General features: G+C 39.5%; 1 protein-coding gene across 1 annotated transcript in view; it reads left to right on the forward strand.

Moving 5' to 3' along the window:
- Positions 1-12,969, forward strand: part of ATP7A (ATPase copper transporting alpha) — a 28,695-nt gene extending 15,726 nt beyond the window's left edge. Inside the window, exons 5-23 of the mRNA XM_075720835.1 lie at positions 321-527; positions 1,593-1,756; positions 2,296-2,457; positions 3,062-3,138; positions 3,310-3,535; positions 4,095-4,328; positions 4,640-4,731; positions 5,154-5,281; positions 5,462-5,616; positions 5,923-6,057; positions 6,957-7,151; positions 7,368-7,550; positions 7,867-8,080; positions 8,739-8,885; positions 9,331-9,473; positions 9,808-10,011; positions 10,624-10,741; positions 11,430-11,532; positions 12,373-12,969. Coding sequence (XP_075576950.1) covers positions 321-527; positions 1,593-1,756; positions 2,296-2,457; positions 3,062-3,138; positions 3,310-3,535; positions 4,095-4,328; positions 4,640-4,731; positions 5,154-5,281; positions 5,462-5,616; positions 5,923-6,057; positions 6,957-7,151; positions 7,368-7,550; positions 7,867-8,080; positions 8,739-8,885; positions 9,331-9,473; positions 9,808-10,011; positions 10,624-10,741; positions 11,430-11,532; positions 12,373-12,649 — 3,164 coding nt within the window. The 3' untranslated portion in view covers positions 12,650-12,969. The remainder of the gene's footprint in view (positions 1-320; positions 528-1,592; positions 1,757-2,295; positions 2,458-3,061; positions 3,139-3,309; positions 3,536-4,094; positions 4,329-4,639; positions 4,732-5,153; positions 5,282-5,461; positions 5,617-5,922; positions 6,058-6,956; positions 7,152-7,367; positions 7,551-7,866; positions 8,081-8,738; positions 8,886-9,330; positions 9,474-9,807; positions 10,012-10,623; positions 10,742-11,429; positions 11,533-12,372) is intronic.
- The last annotated feature ends 1,678 nt before the right edge of the window (positions 12,970-14,647 follow it).

A 14,647-nucleotide genomic window follows, 5' to 3' on the forward strand; every position in this document is an offset into this window, starting at 1 on the left:
AGGTTGCAATGCAGAGGTTTAGCTTGCAACCTACAGAAGAGGATGAAGGGTGTGCAGCAGAACAGACAAATACAATGAGGAAAGGTAAAAGGAAAAATAGTAGCAAAACAGTAAGTTAACCAGTGGCCCAACCCTTTTGTCATCTTTTCTTTTGCTTACCCTTAATTGACAGACGGATGAATCTGATTGACAAGGCACGTACAATTACCATTTTTTTTGTCTAAATTTACAGCAATGTGTATTTGTGGCTGGTGCAGTACCAGCTCATGCCTCATTGCCATGGCTATTCCTAATGTCATGAAGTGCAATCTCCTTTTCAGCAGAGGCAGAACCGCCTGTGACAATAGCTCAGCCCTCACCCGAAGTGCAGCTGGAATCTCACAAACCCGAGCCTCCCTCCAAAGCGTCACCAACCCACCTCGCTAGGCAAGAGACAAAGGCTATATCAAAGTGCTACGTCCAAGTCACAGGAATGACATGTGCTTCATGTGTAGCCAACATTGAGAGAAATTTGAGAAGAGAAGACGGTAAGATGAATGTCGGTCTACTCTGTTAAATTTCTAAGCGTTTCCTTCAGAGAATCCATCTAGCTTTTGTGCAGCATTTTTAATGTGTGGGTTGTCGAGAAGTACCGTTGCTGGTGTGTTTCATGGGTGAGAACATAGTCTGCTCGCTGTTGGTTCATAGGATAAAAACGATGTCCTTCTTGCTGCTTCGTGGGCGTGCTGGCTGGAGTCTGCTTTTGCAGAAGCAGGAGATGGAGTGCTCCGAAGAGAATATAGGGATCAGATACAGAACCTTTTGAAACTAAAACAAGTCTTTTCTACTGGAGGGACATGCCCAGGTCTGCAACTTAAAGGCAGAAGTATGCATGCCTGTATTAGAAAGGGAGGTATTAGAGAGGGACAGTATTAATATGGATTAGAGAGACATAAGTTAATTTTAGCTCTGCGAGTCAGGACAACTAGGTCTGTCTTGTGTCAGTGTGATGATTATATTTGCAGGAGCAAATAGTTGCATGGCTATGATGTAATGAAGAGTCATTAGTGTAGACTGTGTTTAATTATTGTAATGAAGATGGATGTGTTCCAAGTTAACCTGGAATTTAATTTTTCTGATCCTAGAAAATGGATGAATCTAAATCCTTTTCACTAGCGTACGGTAGGATTGCACATTGTTAGATCTACCCTTTCTTGTACATGTTCTCTCTTGAAGCGAAGGCTTTTAGAAATGCTAAATGCAGATCAGAAAAATATGCAGAACTGTATTTTAGAAGAACTTCTTTTAAATAAAAATAGATCATCTTTTCATGTAGCATAGATTGAATGTTCGTACTTAGACTGTTAAAAATACACAACTCGTGTAGCGTAATACTTTCCGTGCAGAGTAATACTTTCATCCGTCGCACCTACACTTAGATGCTTTTGTTGCATTGTTGATGTATCTTTAAAAAATGATGATGTTTTTCTTTATATGTACCTATACTATGGTAGCTTTCTCAATTTCAATAAATTGTTATTGTGCCATCATGTTACCGTAAATGCAGTGTTTTTCTTAAGCATAATCTGCCACGCACACATTTTGTTTTCTAGGAATACATTCGATACTTGTTGCCCTAATGGCAGGAAAGGCAGAAGTGAGGTATAATCCTGCTGTCATACAGCCTTCAGCTATTGCCGAGCTCATACGGGAACTGGGATTTGGAGCTACTGTAATGGAAAACTGTGGTGAAGGAGATGGAATTCTGGAACTTGTTGTAAGCTAGTAATTAAAACCAACCACCCCCGTCTTTATTACTTTTATCTACTGGATGTGCTTGTGTATGCGTCCACTTCCTAAAGTGTTAATCATGTAACAGAGCTTAATTTACAAAAAATAAAGTCTAAGAGTACGTCAGGTATGCATCACAAACTATATCTTGTCCTGCAGACTGCTGGCTCACTACTATGCTGAAGTCAGAGAAATATTCCTGTGGTTTTTTTGATTACTCTGCCTATTGCAGGAATTTGATTTTTGTTGTTGTTTGTTTGGTAGCTGAGTCTAGCTCGGTACCCCAGCTCTGAGCTTGAAGAGCCAGCAGAGCTGTAGCAGAGCTTAATAACGTTGTCTCTGTGCTATGTTTCCTCTATAGTCCTCATCCTTAACTAGATTGCTCCATCTCGCTGCTTCAGACCCCAGAAATGTGCAATAAGTAATTCAGGATAGTCATAAGCACTTTTTCTTTTCCTTCTTTTTAAGATGCATTTACCAAGTAACCTGTGGTTTTGATAACGGGAAGGAACCTTTATGTTACAGGTGAGGGGAATGACATGTGCTTCCTGTGTACACAAAATAGAATCCACCCTCATGAAGACTAATGGTGTTTTATACTGCTCGGTAGCTCTTGCAACCAACAAAGCTCACATTAAATATGATCCTGAGATTATAGGTCCTCGAGATGTTATGCAAGTGATAAAGGTAAGTTTCATGAAGGCACCAAATCTCATAAAATATCCAGTGTGCTCTGAATTCAAAGTTACCCCAGAAACAGAAGAGAAGGCAAGACTATTAAAGTAAAAAATGTGTCTCTCTTATTCCATCTGCTCTCTGGTTTCTGCAGATAATGTGTGTGTTCTGGCTCAAAAGCAATGCTCTGTTATGATTTTGCCTAAGTTTTTAAACAGAAATACTAGGAAAGCCAGGGTGTGGTAGAGTTGAAGATACCAGCTGTAGGTTTGCCCAAAAATAAAGCACATCCATGAGTACTGTAGCAGGAGAGAAGTGAAATAAGTTTCTTGGCTTTCTCCCTCAATTTCTCTACTTCTGTGCTTCAGGAATAACCATTTTGGAAAGGCACATTTTAGAATAGTATTTTAATGTTCTAGAAAGGTCGATTTCTACATCAGATTGCTTTTCTCTCTTCACAAGGTAACTAAAAATTAGTAACAATCATATCAGAAATGTTAATAAAGTAAGTCAGATGTAAGGGTGGCACCATCAATAATCTGGCAGTAACTTCATATGAGCACGAAGTGTCTTTAAAAATTAACTGTTCTCTTTTTTATTATGCTTTTTTCCTTAGGATTTAGGTTTCACTACTTCGTTAGTCAAAAAAGATAGATCTGCTAGTCATCTAGATCACAAACAGGAAATAAGGCAGTAAGTATTTCTGAACATATTTAGATTCTAGAAACATATTTGATTCTTCTTTGTTAATCAACAGTAAAGTTACATATTTTTTTGGTAACTGTGCAGACTTGCTAACTAAAATGTTATCCAGCACTTGACTGCAAAACAAATTTTTTCTTCTTTTTTTTTTTTTAATCTCAGGTGGAAAAGGTCTTTTGTTGTGAGTCTTGTTTTCTGTATTCCTGTCATGGGGCTGATGATTTACATGATGGTTATGGACAGTCAGCTTTCAGATGCTCACGCCCATCACAACATGAGCAATGAGGAGATGGAGGCCCTTCACTCCTCTATGATCCTGGAATACCAGTTCCTACCGGGATTGTCTGTTATGAATTTTCTGTCATTTTTACTCTGTGTCCCCGTACAGGTAAGTGGGAATATGGCAACTCTTAGTTTATTGGGCTTAAGCACTCAAAATGGAAGGCGATGAACAAATTAAATTTGAAAAGTGACTGTAATTATGCTGATTCAAAATGCTTTTGAGGTTGCTACGTGCTTCTGCTCTTGCCAAAGTAAGCAGTGCTAGGGACCGTATGGGCAGGCAGATCAGTGTAGAGCCGCCATGCAGCCAGCAGCATCCGAGGCAGCCTGCCGAGCCGCACTGGTGGGCACGGGGAGGAGCTGGTGGAGCTGCGTGGAGCTGAGAAGACCTGAGAGTAGTGTGGTAGAGATCGTAGCCCTCGGCTGGAGCTGGGCCAGGAAACATGAAATTGCTACTATACCCTTAATTGGTTTAGTGGTGGACTTGGTAATGTTAGGTTAATGGTTGAACTGGATGATCTTAAAGGTCTTTTCCAACCTAAACGATTCAGGAAGAGATGGAGAAGGCAAATAACACAAATAAAATGGGTGTCTCCCTCTCTTACAGAAATGCTGCTGCGTGTTACAAATGTGTGTGTAAAATACAGCTGATGCTCTCATTACAGGTGTTTGGAGGCTGGCACTTCTATATACAGGCATACAAAGCACTGAAGCACAAAACTGCAAATATGGACGTGCTCATTGTTTTGGCAACCTCCGTTGCGTTTGTCTACTCGTTCGTTATTCTTCTAGTTGCAATGGCTGAGAAAGCAAAAGTAAATCCTGTAACTTTCTTTGACACACCTCCTATGCTGTTTGTGTTCATCTCGCTGGGCCGGTGGCTAGAGCATGTTGCAAAGGTAAGGAAAATAAAAGCCCGGGATATCTACAAGCTGCAAGACACTAAGAATCTTTTCAGAATGTTGCATAGCTTTTTAAAAAAAAAAAAAAAATTCCCATGAAAAAGCTTTGTTAGGATCTTTTAACCTTCTTTGTTGTAAAATCATCTTCAGTAACCAAACTAGTAAAAATATGAAATGACTTAATATAAGTCTGTTTGCAGAAAGTATTTTCTTAATAGGGTAAATTGCAACATACACAGTTGTCATTTACCCAGCATTTTTTTTTTTTCAATAGCATAGTCAGAAAAATATGAAAATTATTATTCTAGGGTAAAACATCAGAAGCACTGGCAAGACTAATTTCATTACAAGCTACTGAAGCTACTATTGTTACCTTGGGCCCTGATAACGTTCTTTTAAGGTATCTTGCTTTGTCATTTGCTTTTTCTGTTGTTCCTTTTTTGCTGTTAATATGCTTAATTCACAGACAAATGTTACCATTCTGTAGACCTATGAAGCAAATAACTTCAGATTTGCTGGTAGAGATTTGCCAGATATAAATGTTAAAATGCAGAAAAATTAACACTGCTCTGATTTGTTTTATTGAAATCTTGCTAATTTTTGCTGCGATAAGAGAATTAGTGGATTTTTCTCAACTGGAAAGTAAATAAAACGATGATAAAATAATTGTAGTGCTCTTTAAAATGGCCTTTCTTCTGACAATTTTTGTATACATTAACAATGTCAACCAATGGGATTATGCTTTGCGTATAGTGACAACTCCTTTTGCCTGGGTAACTTCGGTTAACAATCTCTTATTAAAAACACTACACATCATTCTAGCGAAGAGCAAGTTGATGTCGAACTGGTTCAACGAGGTGACATTGTCAAAGTGATCCCAGGAGGCAAATTCCCGGTGGATGGTCGTGTTACTGAAGGTCACTCTATGGTAGACGAATCTCTTATCACAGGTAAGCAGTTGCTTTTTGCAAGTGTAAAAATGTTTTTCTTTTCCTTTAAACATATCTGAAGAAGGGAAGTTGAAGTTGATGTTCTGCTCACTCTTCTAATTGCATGTTAGGAGTTAGTAGCTTTTATAATACTGCTAAAAAATACACCTTACTTAGTATTTGTTGTTGACCTTCTCTTAGGTGAAGCAATGCCCGTGACTAAAAAACCTGGCAATACAGTTATTGCAGGTTCTATTAATCAGAATGGATCACTACTGATTTCGGCAACCCATGTCGGAGCTGATACAACTCTTTCCCAGATTGTTAAACTTGTGGAGGAGGCCCAGACCTCAAAGGTAGAGTATTATCAAATTAAGCATTTGGGTTTTGTCTTATCATTTAGGCATCAGCATGCCAAATCATTTGAGGAGTGGTTAAGAACGTTTAGATTTCAACTGCAGTTGCATAATGAAGTATCTTGCTGAATAAGGACTTTGGTACGGTCTGCTGTTCCAAGTCTCATCGTATTATTAAGTAAATATGTAATTAGAAAGTGTGGTAGGCCAAATGTGCTGCAAACAAGCTGCGATTATATCTGTGTCTGAAGGCATAGAAGAGAGTAAGCCTAATGTTGCTGGAGCTGACGTGTTTCTCCTTCCTAGGCTCCTATCCAGCAATTTGCAGACAAACTTAGTGGCTACTTCGTTCCTTTTATTGTGGCTGTCTCTGTGGTTACCCTTTTTGCCTGGATTATAATTGGATTTGTGGATTTTGAAATAGTAGAAAAATACTTTCTGGTAAGTAAGTCTCCCTAAACACCTTCTGAAACACTTAAAAAAAAAAAAAAAAAAAAAAGTTAACCTACAAGTCTGTTCGACTTCAATGGTTCCCTTTCTGAATTATCCTTGCAGGCAGTTGCTGACTATAAATATTATATGATTATTATTGTTATTGTCATTATTACATTTTTCATATTACACGATTTTTTTACACTGTATCACTCCTGTATTTATACTTAAAGAGAATCTGCAGTAATTAATTGACTCCTGAAAGTTAGTATTTACAAAAAAAAAAAAAAAAGAATTAAAAAAAGTAAATACTAAACACCAAAATGTCCCAATTTCCATTCCTTCTCTGTGGGGAAAAGAAGTCCCTTGTGTCACAAGCTCCAATTCTGCATCTAGTTTTGTTAGCCTAGCTCTGTGTAAATTCATCTTTGAAATCCATGGAATTCATCTTCGTTGCAGATGCCAGAGGTGGATCAGGATCTTAACTTGTCCCCGAGGGTTGCTTAGTTCACAGGTTTCTTGAGTCATTACTATCTCTGGTTAGAGTTTATTAGTTTCCAGGAAAGCAATCTTCATCTCCTCTTTCTTTGTTACTGTATATATTGTTGATAGAGTTTCTTTTATTACGTTACAGCGTAAAAGAGTTATCATAGCCTGTGGTACCTTATTTAGGAAAATGTCTTATAAATAAAACAGATTTCAGGTTTATGCAGTACAGAGCAGAACTTGCTCATTAATTCAGTCATTAATCTTAGCTTTGCATAATTTGCCTGTGCTTTCCTTTTTAATACTTTAGCTTGTATATTTGCAGATTTTTTTTTTTTTAACAACAAAGGCCGTGTGTAGTTGAATACGTTGTTTCTATTGTTCAATTTCTTCTATTACTAAAATAAACCCTCTGTCGCTAGGGTTACAATAAGAGCATTTCTGCAGCCGAAGTGATCATCCGCTTTGCTTTCCAAGCCTCTATCACAGTCTTGTGTATCGCATGCCCCTGCTCTCTGGGATTAGCCACCCCGACAGCTGTGATGGTCGGTACTGGAGTGGGAGCTCAGAACGGCATACTGATCAAAGGGGGAGAGCCCTTGGAGATGGCGCACAAGGTAGGAAAGCTGGGTTAGAGTTACAAGAACTTTAAAGGCTGCTGCCGGTGGCATTTTGCCCGTTGCTGCCTGAGCAGATCCTTACGTGTACGTCGGTACGCGTTAGTGATGTACGATCGGGACGCGTTAGTAAGTCTCGTTAAATGGGGTGGTTTGCTGAGGAAGCTATATGTGAAAGCTTTGTTCACTGAATGAAGTCTTCCTGTTTTACTGCAGGTAAAGGTGGTTGTATTTGACAAAACAGGTACTATTACTCATGGCACTCCAGAAGTGATGCAGGTGAAGTTTCTAGTGGAGGGTAACCAACTGCCACATAATAAAATGCTGGCGATAGTGGGGACCGCCGAGAGTAATAGCGAGCATCCTCTTGGAGTAGCAATAACAAAATACTGCAAAAAGGTAAGTTATTTATACAGGAAAAGTGTAGTTTGTGTTACGAAAGAACCTCTCTTGCAGTGCTTAATGTGTATGAATAGTCTTGTGTATTTAGGAAGTAATCCATTTATTTATTTGGGAAAGCTGAAAATTGTGGAGCCGCATAAATCACTTAATACCGTATTAGATGCACTGGATACTCAAACTTACGTTTTGATGATTGAATGTTTCTCTGCTCCTGTTAGAGGTAGTGTGACTGCACTTTATTTTGTGAGGTTTGTAAATGCAGCATGCTTTTACATATTTAAAAACATTCTCAGTTTGCATCCTTTTTCTTTAGGAACTGAACTCGGAAACCCTTGGGACGTGCACCGATTTTCAGGTAGTTCCAGGCTGCGGCATTAGTTGTAAAGTCACCAATATTGAAGCATTACTCTACAGGAAAAATAAAATGGTTGAAGAAAACAATATTAGAAATGTGACACTTGTGAAAATTGAGGAAAATATGGACGAATCAGTGCAGCCTGCTTTGATTATTGATGCTGAACTACCAAGTAAGCTAACTCTGGTTTATAGAGTAAAATGGGTAATTTTTGCTTTTGTCTTTAGGTTCCTTAAGAATAAGGTCACTTTTTCCTGCCCTGGAGAACTGCGCTTGCATCAAGGCACATGTGAAATAGCTGGTCATCAGTTTATTTCAGGCTCACACATCACTCGGGACATTTTGATTAAATACAATTTGAAGTTAGGTGTTGAATATGGGACTGGAAAATCATACAGGAATTGTCTTTCATCTCCCTCTGTTTTTACTTTGCTCGTCCCACGTTACCATTTGCTAGCCAAAACTATGTATATTTGCACGACTGGCTGGTTTTCAATCAAGAACAGCTCATTGTTAGATCTTTCAACTATATTGGGCTGTTAGATATAAATTAGAAGCACTGAGAAAGGGACTTGGTCCTTTACTGTCCTTTGAGCTGTGATTCTTGGTCCACTGATGTGGTAACTACCCACTACTGAAGAAATGTTAGTGTCTGTCTTGTCAGGAACGCATGAAACGATCGGTAGGGCAGAAAGCATTGAGAAAGACTTTTCTCTTTGGATTCTCTGTAATGATGTTTCGGTGCATACTAGGGGAACCTGCATAGGCTTAGCTGGAGGGAAGCTTCCTGGTAATCCCTATGACGGTGGGATTGTATTTTCTTCCTTCAGCTACTATGACTTCTCAGAAATACTCTGTTCTCATTGGGAACCGGGAATGGATGAATAGAAATGGCCTCCTTGTTAAAAGTGAAGTCGATAAAGCCATGATGGAACATGAGCGGCGAGGTCGCACAGCAGTTCTAGCAGCTGTTGATGGTAAGTTCAATGCTGTCTTTTTTTTATTCAGAGCTTGATTTGTCACTATTTAAATACAAAGTAATAAGTAGTAATGTCAGCGCAGTTATACGTGAAGCACATAATGGGATGAAAAGAGATCATTAGCTAGTTTTATGACGCTTTCACGTGAGAAAGACCTCTTCCTGCCTTTCTTAGTTGACAGGAGAGTTGGACATAATGCAGAGACTTGAAAGAGAGCAAAAGGGAAGAAAGGAGGAAAAAAGGAATTTTTTTGTTGCTGGACAGTCCATGCTCTGTATTGCCTTAAACATTGCTGCCCTGGTACCTGTTCTCATTCTGCTTTTTACTGTCGGTATTACTGTTTCTGGAATTGGTCTTACCTTACTGGGGAAAAAAAGTTACGTTTTTTTCTTGAAGCAGTAAAGATCTTTATTACAAACACACTCTTTCTTTCTGTTTTTAGGAGTGCTTTGTGGCTTGATAGCTGTTGCTGATACTGTGAAACCAGAAGCTGAGCTGGCAGTCTACACTTTGAAGAGTATGGGATTAGAAGTTGTCCTAATGACTGGTGACAACAGCAAAACAGCAAGATCTATTGCCTCTCAGGTAAGCGGTTATATGTGTGTCTGGGTTTGAAGCTTGCTACAACCCACTTCCAGGAGGCACGCTGTGTCACGTTGATACTGCTGGTGGCTGGCACAGGACCGGTCTATTGTGAAAAATGGTAATGTAAACAAATTCAGAACAAGGGGGAACAAAAGAAGCCTTTTTGAACGGAAGCAGCATCAACTTTGGAGCTATTTTCATATCGGATGGGTTTGGTCTTTAGCTCATGAGTGATAACATGGGCTTCAGCCTTCCTAGCCACACTATGAAAGGCAGAAGCTCTGACAGCGAGTAGAAGAGCTGCAAGACAGTTTTGTACTTTCTCTCTCTTTAGGTTGGCATCACCAAAGTGTTCGCAGAGGTTCTTCCCTCCCACAAAGTAGCCAAAGTGAAACAGTTACAAGACGAAGGAAGACGGGTGGCCATGGTTGGAGATGGTATCAATGACTCCCCAGCTCTTGCTATGGCCAATGTGGGAATTGCTATTGGCACGGGTACTGATGTAGCCATTGAGGCAGCTGATGTGGTTCTAATTAGGGTAAGAAATAAGAGTGCTTCATTAAAATGGGATGATAAGAGGGGTTAGAAGGCCCAGGATGTCTTGAATGATTCAGACCACTGCTGAGGTGTACAGCCTTCATAAGCCAGGAGAACTGGAGCAGAGAAGAGATTGTCTTCATCACGTTTGTTTAGTGTATTGGTAATTATCCTGTGAAGGAAAATTACCCATTTTCTGGGTACTACAAATTCTGGGATAATTAAAGTTTTTGAGAGTGGGCGAAGGAGGAAAAAGTGGCCTGACCTTTGGCAAACGTAAACTATATTTCAGTAACGTACCACAGTACCTCCAAGGTTATGGTCACTTCTTCCTACAGATCAACACCACCTTGACAGAAATCGTGGTCGGTGTCTAGAGCTGTACTGCATGGTGCTGTGTACGTTGTTTAGATTACGATGACATTTGGAATAAGATGGGCGCCGATTGTATGGGCTCTATGCAGACAAAGTAGAGCAGTCTACAGAATACTTACTACACGTAGTCTGTTACATCCAGTGTATGGTGGTTAGCTTTAAAATAGGAGTATGATGACACTACGTGTACGTGGTTTTTTTTCTCTTTGACTTCTCCAATAAACATATTAACTTGCAGGATGACTTGATGGATGTGGTAGCAAGTATAGATTTATCAAGGAAAACTGTGAAAAGGATCCGGATCAACTTTATCTTTGCTCTCATTTATAATCTCATTGGAGTTCCCATAGCTGCTGGTATGTGGATGTTTCCCTGCAGTAATAACATTGTGCTTAGGGAGTAGAAGACTGCAGTGACTTACTGTGGTGTGGAAGAGTATCTGGTGGGTTTGGTGGGGGTTTTTTTTATTATTCCTGACTGTCAGTAAGTGCAGAGTTCTCTGCCTGGGGACGTTGCAGTGGTATATTTGTGAGCTGTCCTCCTCCCACGTTATGGCTATAATGGATATGCTCAGCACATCAAAATAACTTTAAGATAAAAGGTTTATTGAATGAGCCTGATCCTGTGAACAAGCAGTTCACTGCAAGGCAGGCAAGACATGCCTACCACTGAATTTCAGACTGCGGAAGTGACGCGTCCAGCTGTACTCACCTGTAGGTTCTAGCTGGGATAGAACACAATTACATGTGTGTTAAATATTTGTTGTTTAACACAACTAAAATCCTATTTATTAACATGATCCAGCCACCAAGCCAGGAAACATGAAATTGGTACTCTACCCTTAATTGGTTTAGTGATGGACTTGGTAATGTTAGGTTAATGGTTGGACTGGGTGATCTTAAAGGTCTTTTCTAACCTAAACGATTCTATGATTCTATAATGAAACACAACTAAAATTAGACAGTTCATGTGAAATTGTATGTGTTAATATATGAATAATGCTGTGTTCCTGCTCTGAACTTAATTGCTATTTTATTTTTCTAGGTGTCTTCCTGCCCGTTGGTTTGGTTTTGCAGCCCTGGATGGGATCTGCAGCGATGGCTGCCTCCTCTGTTTCTGTTGTGCTTTCTTCTTTGCTGTTAAAGATGTGAGTATGAACAATTTTGTGGCTAGTAATTTGGATTTGAAGCTCAGGTCTTTCACTTTTGAGTGGCAGAAAATAAGTGTGGGACTATGACAGATTTCAAAGCTTTTTGAAGAACAGTTCGGGCAGGTCTGTGTTTAGCAGCAATTGGTTTTCTTCTTGCTTGAGGAGTCAGTTGGTCCAAAGTGCTTCAGGCAGTAGCGTTTAAAAATGTCATTTCTAATGTGAAGAGATGTACAAATCAGAATTGTGTTCAAAATAGAAAAATCCTTAATGGCCTTGGTATATTTGTGAGAAATCTTGCCAGGATATGCTGGCTTCTGAGCCAGTGCAGCTGTAAACGCCACGCTGACGCCGAGGGTTGTTGCAGTAAGTAAACCAAGCTGCCGCGTTTGTCACTGCATTGCTGTTCCTTACTCCGCAGTTAGGAGTAGTGTAGCACTGTGGTGGGAATGGTATCTTTCGCTATTTAGTTAACACATGAGGTTTCAGAAGAAGGAGAGCAGAAGAGCTGGTAAATGATAGCTTCAGTGGTCCGGTCTCGGTAGATCCATTTTGCAGATGCTCAGCACCACCGAAGCAGTTAAATACTGAGCGATGTGTGTCAGCTTTACCTGTTCCTCTGCGTCCTGGCCAAAAAGCACTGAATTAGCTTCTGGTTGCATAGTAGCCTTGCAAAATTGGAAACTTTCATCACTGTATAATCGATCAAATTACAAATGTCTCTGGCTTGTGCGTGATCATAGCATGTAGGCTAGTTTCTTTCCATATTTTCGTGTACTTTACTTCAACCTGAAACTTACTGTCTTTTTTTTTTTTTTTTTTTTTTTTTCCTTTCCTTAGGTACCAGAAACCAAGTTCTGAGAAACTCGAGTTCCGGGCCCGTGGCCAAATGAGGCACAAGAGCCCGTCAGAAATCAGTGTCCACATTGGAATCGATGAGACTGGGACAGGCTCTCCTAAACTGAGCTTAATGGATCGGATCATCAACTACAGTAGAGCCTCTATAAATTCCCTCTTTTCAGACAAGCGTTCAGTGAACAGCATAGTTCTTAATGAACCAGATAAGCACTCACTTTTGGTGGGAGATTTTGGAGAAGATGATGACACAGCATTGTGAAAGACTTGCCCCTCCCCTCCCACCCCTGCCAAGCAAAAAAAAGAAAAACCATGAAGCAAAATGAAAAAAACAACCAAAACGGCTGTCTAGAAGTCTGTGCGTGTACTGATCATTTCTGGAGGTCGTTTCAGGTGTATTTCTTCTTTAATGTAGAAAGCTAGTTTATTTGCAGTTTATTTCCAGGGTATCTATTTTTTTAAAAAAAAAAAACTAGACTTACCAAAAAAAATGTTGCAGGGGCAGTTAATGGTTGCAAACAGGGCTGTGTCACCATTCCATGAAGCTTGCAGTGTAGCTTTTTTTTTTTTTTTTTGGCAAAATACAATTAAGGAAACTAAGGAACCAGAAACTTATTTCCCAGCCTTATAACAGGCTACTTTATGCATAGTCAAGGTTAGTACTGTGTTAAAAAATTATAAATCACTGAATCTGCAAAATACTGAAGATTCTGTGTTTGCAGATAGATGGATGTGCCTTTCCTTCAAAACTTCCAGGCTCCCTCTTGTTTCCATAGCTTGCCTTCTGCTGGAAATGGTTCCTCTCAAATGCCTTTTCTTTTTACAAACATCTGGTTCCAGCTTTTCACGCTCCCAGCTTCAAATCAGCTCGCCATTTGTGATCTGGATTCCTGCAAGGCAGAGATAACAGAGTTTTTTGGGGGTTTGCTTTCTAACATCATTCCCACATTTAACTCTATACATCTGTGCCCCAATGGATTACACTCCTACTACTAAGATTGTCTGCGTGCAGGTTGAATGGGTTGGCAGGTTTGCTCGTTCCCAACCTCTCCTAAGCCAAAAACTCCTGCAACATCTGAATATGATGTGAATGTGATGTGGTGTTTGCCAAAATATTTCGTTTTTAAGGCGGCGGCAATGTAGTTAGTGCTCACTGCCAATATCTAGTAGCACTCCTTAAATGAACCCGAATAGTTGGGGTGGTGTCTTGTAGACTACCTTTAAAATCTTTACAGTTCAGTCTTTGCAGGTATCTAACACCACCAAAAAAATTACTGTGTGTCAGATACTGCACTAACATCAGTTGCTTGTAAAGGTGTTAAGTGTCTGTATACCAGGAATGGTCCAGAATCCACTCCATAGATTGATCCAAACCCCCTTTGCTTGGGATGTTCAGATCTAGGCTTTGTGAATTAAGACAGTCTTCATTTATTACTCAGCTGAAATATCAAAATGCAGGTTTTGATCATTAAATCATTAATATTAAAAATATTCTCAATGAGAGATAAAGGTGTTCCTCACCCAGTAGCTAGCTACCTGTTTGTAACTAAATAAACCTTGTTCTTTAAATGCTCTGCTGAGACAGCTATCTAAAGCAATTACTAGATTCAATAATGTTGAATTACATTATGAAATACTGTCCACGATGTAAACATGTAATTCCAATTTGTGCTTGCAGAGGAGAAATACTTGGTTCAGAATACGGTAAACAGATCTCTGTAATGTTCTGGTTTTTAACTTGGAGTCTGATGTCAGTACATAGATTGTGTGTGTAAAAAAGTCGTGAGTAAATAGCTTTTGCATTTTTATCTGAGAACCACCAGAAAAATACCAGTGTATGAAAGCAGAGGAGTTGTGCTATGGAATATGTTGTTAGTAAATCAGTATGTTTGTTATATTGCAGTGAGGAGAACAACAGAATTTGTTGCTGCCGCTAGTTTAAGACACAAAGTATTTCTGTTGCAGGATTTAGGTTCTTAATATCTCTACATGAATATAGATTATTTTTTTAAATTAGGTTATAGCTGTATTTATATATTGTAGTGTTAAGAAATGCTGAGATACGTTACTGCAAAACCATTCCATTGTTCTTGGTTTTCAGCAGCAAAGCTGTTCCCTACAAAGCAGATAGTTACCTAAAAACTGTTTGATCCCATTACGATGGTGTTTTGGTGCTTCGCAACCATGCAAACTGTTTCCAAAGATTTCAGTTTTCTTGTTTATCCACGCCTATTCTCGGTGTTGTTCTTGGCAAGATTCT

This window comes from Pelecanus crispus, chromosome 13 (genome assembly GCF_030463565.1).
Source record: "Pelecanus crispus isolate bPelCri1 chromosome 13, bPelCri1.pri, whole genome shotgun sequence".
Lineage (NCBI taxonomy): Eukaryota > Metazoa > Chordata > Aves > Pelecaniformes > Pelecanidae > Pelecanus > Pelecanus crispus.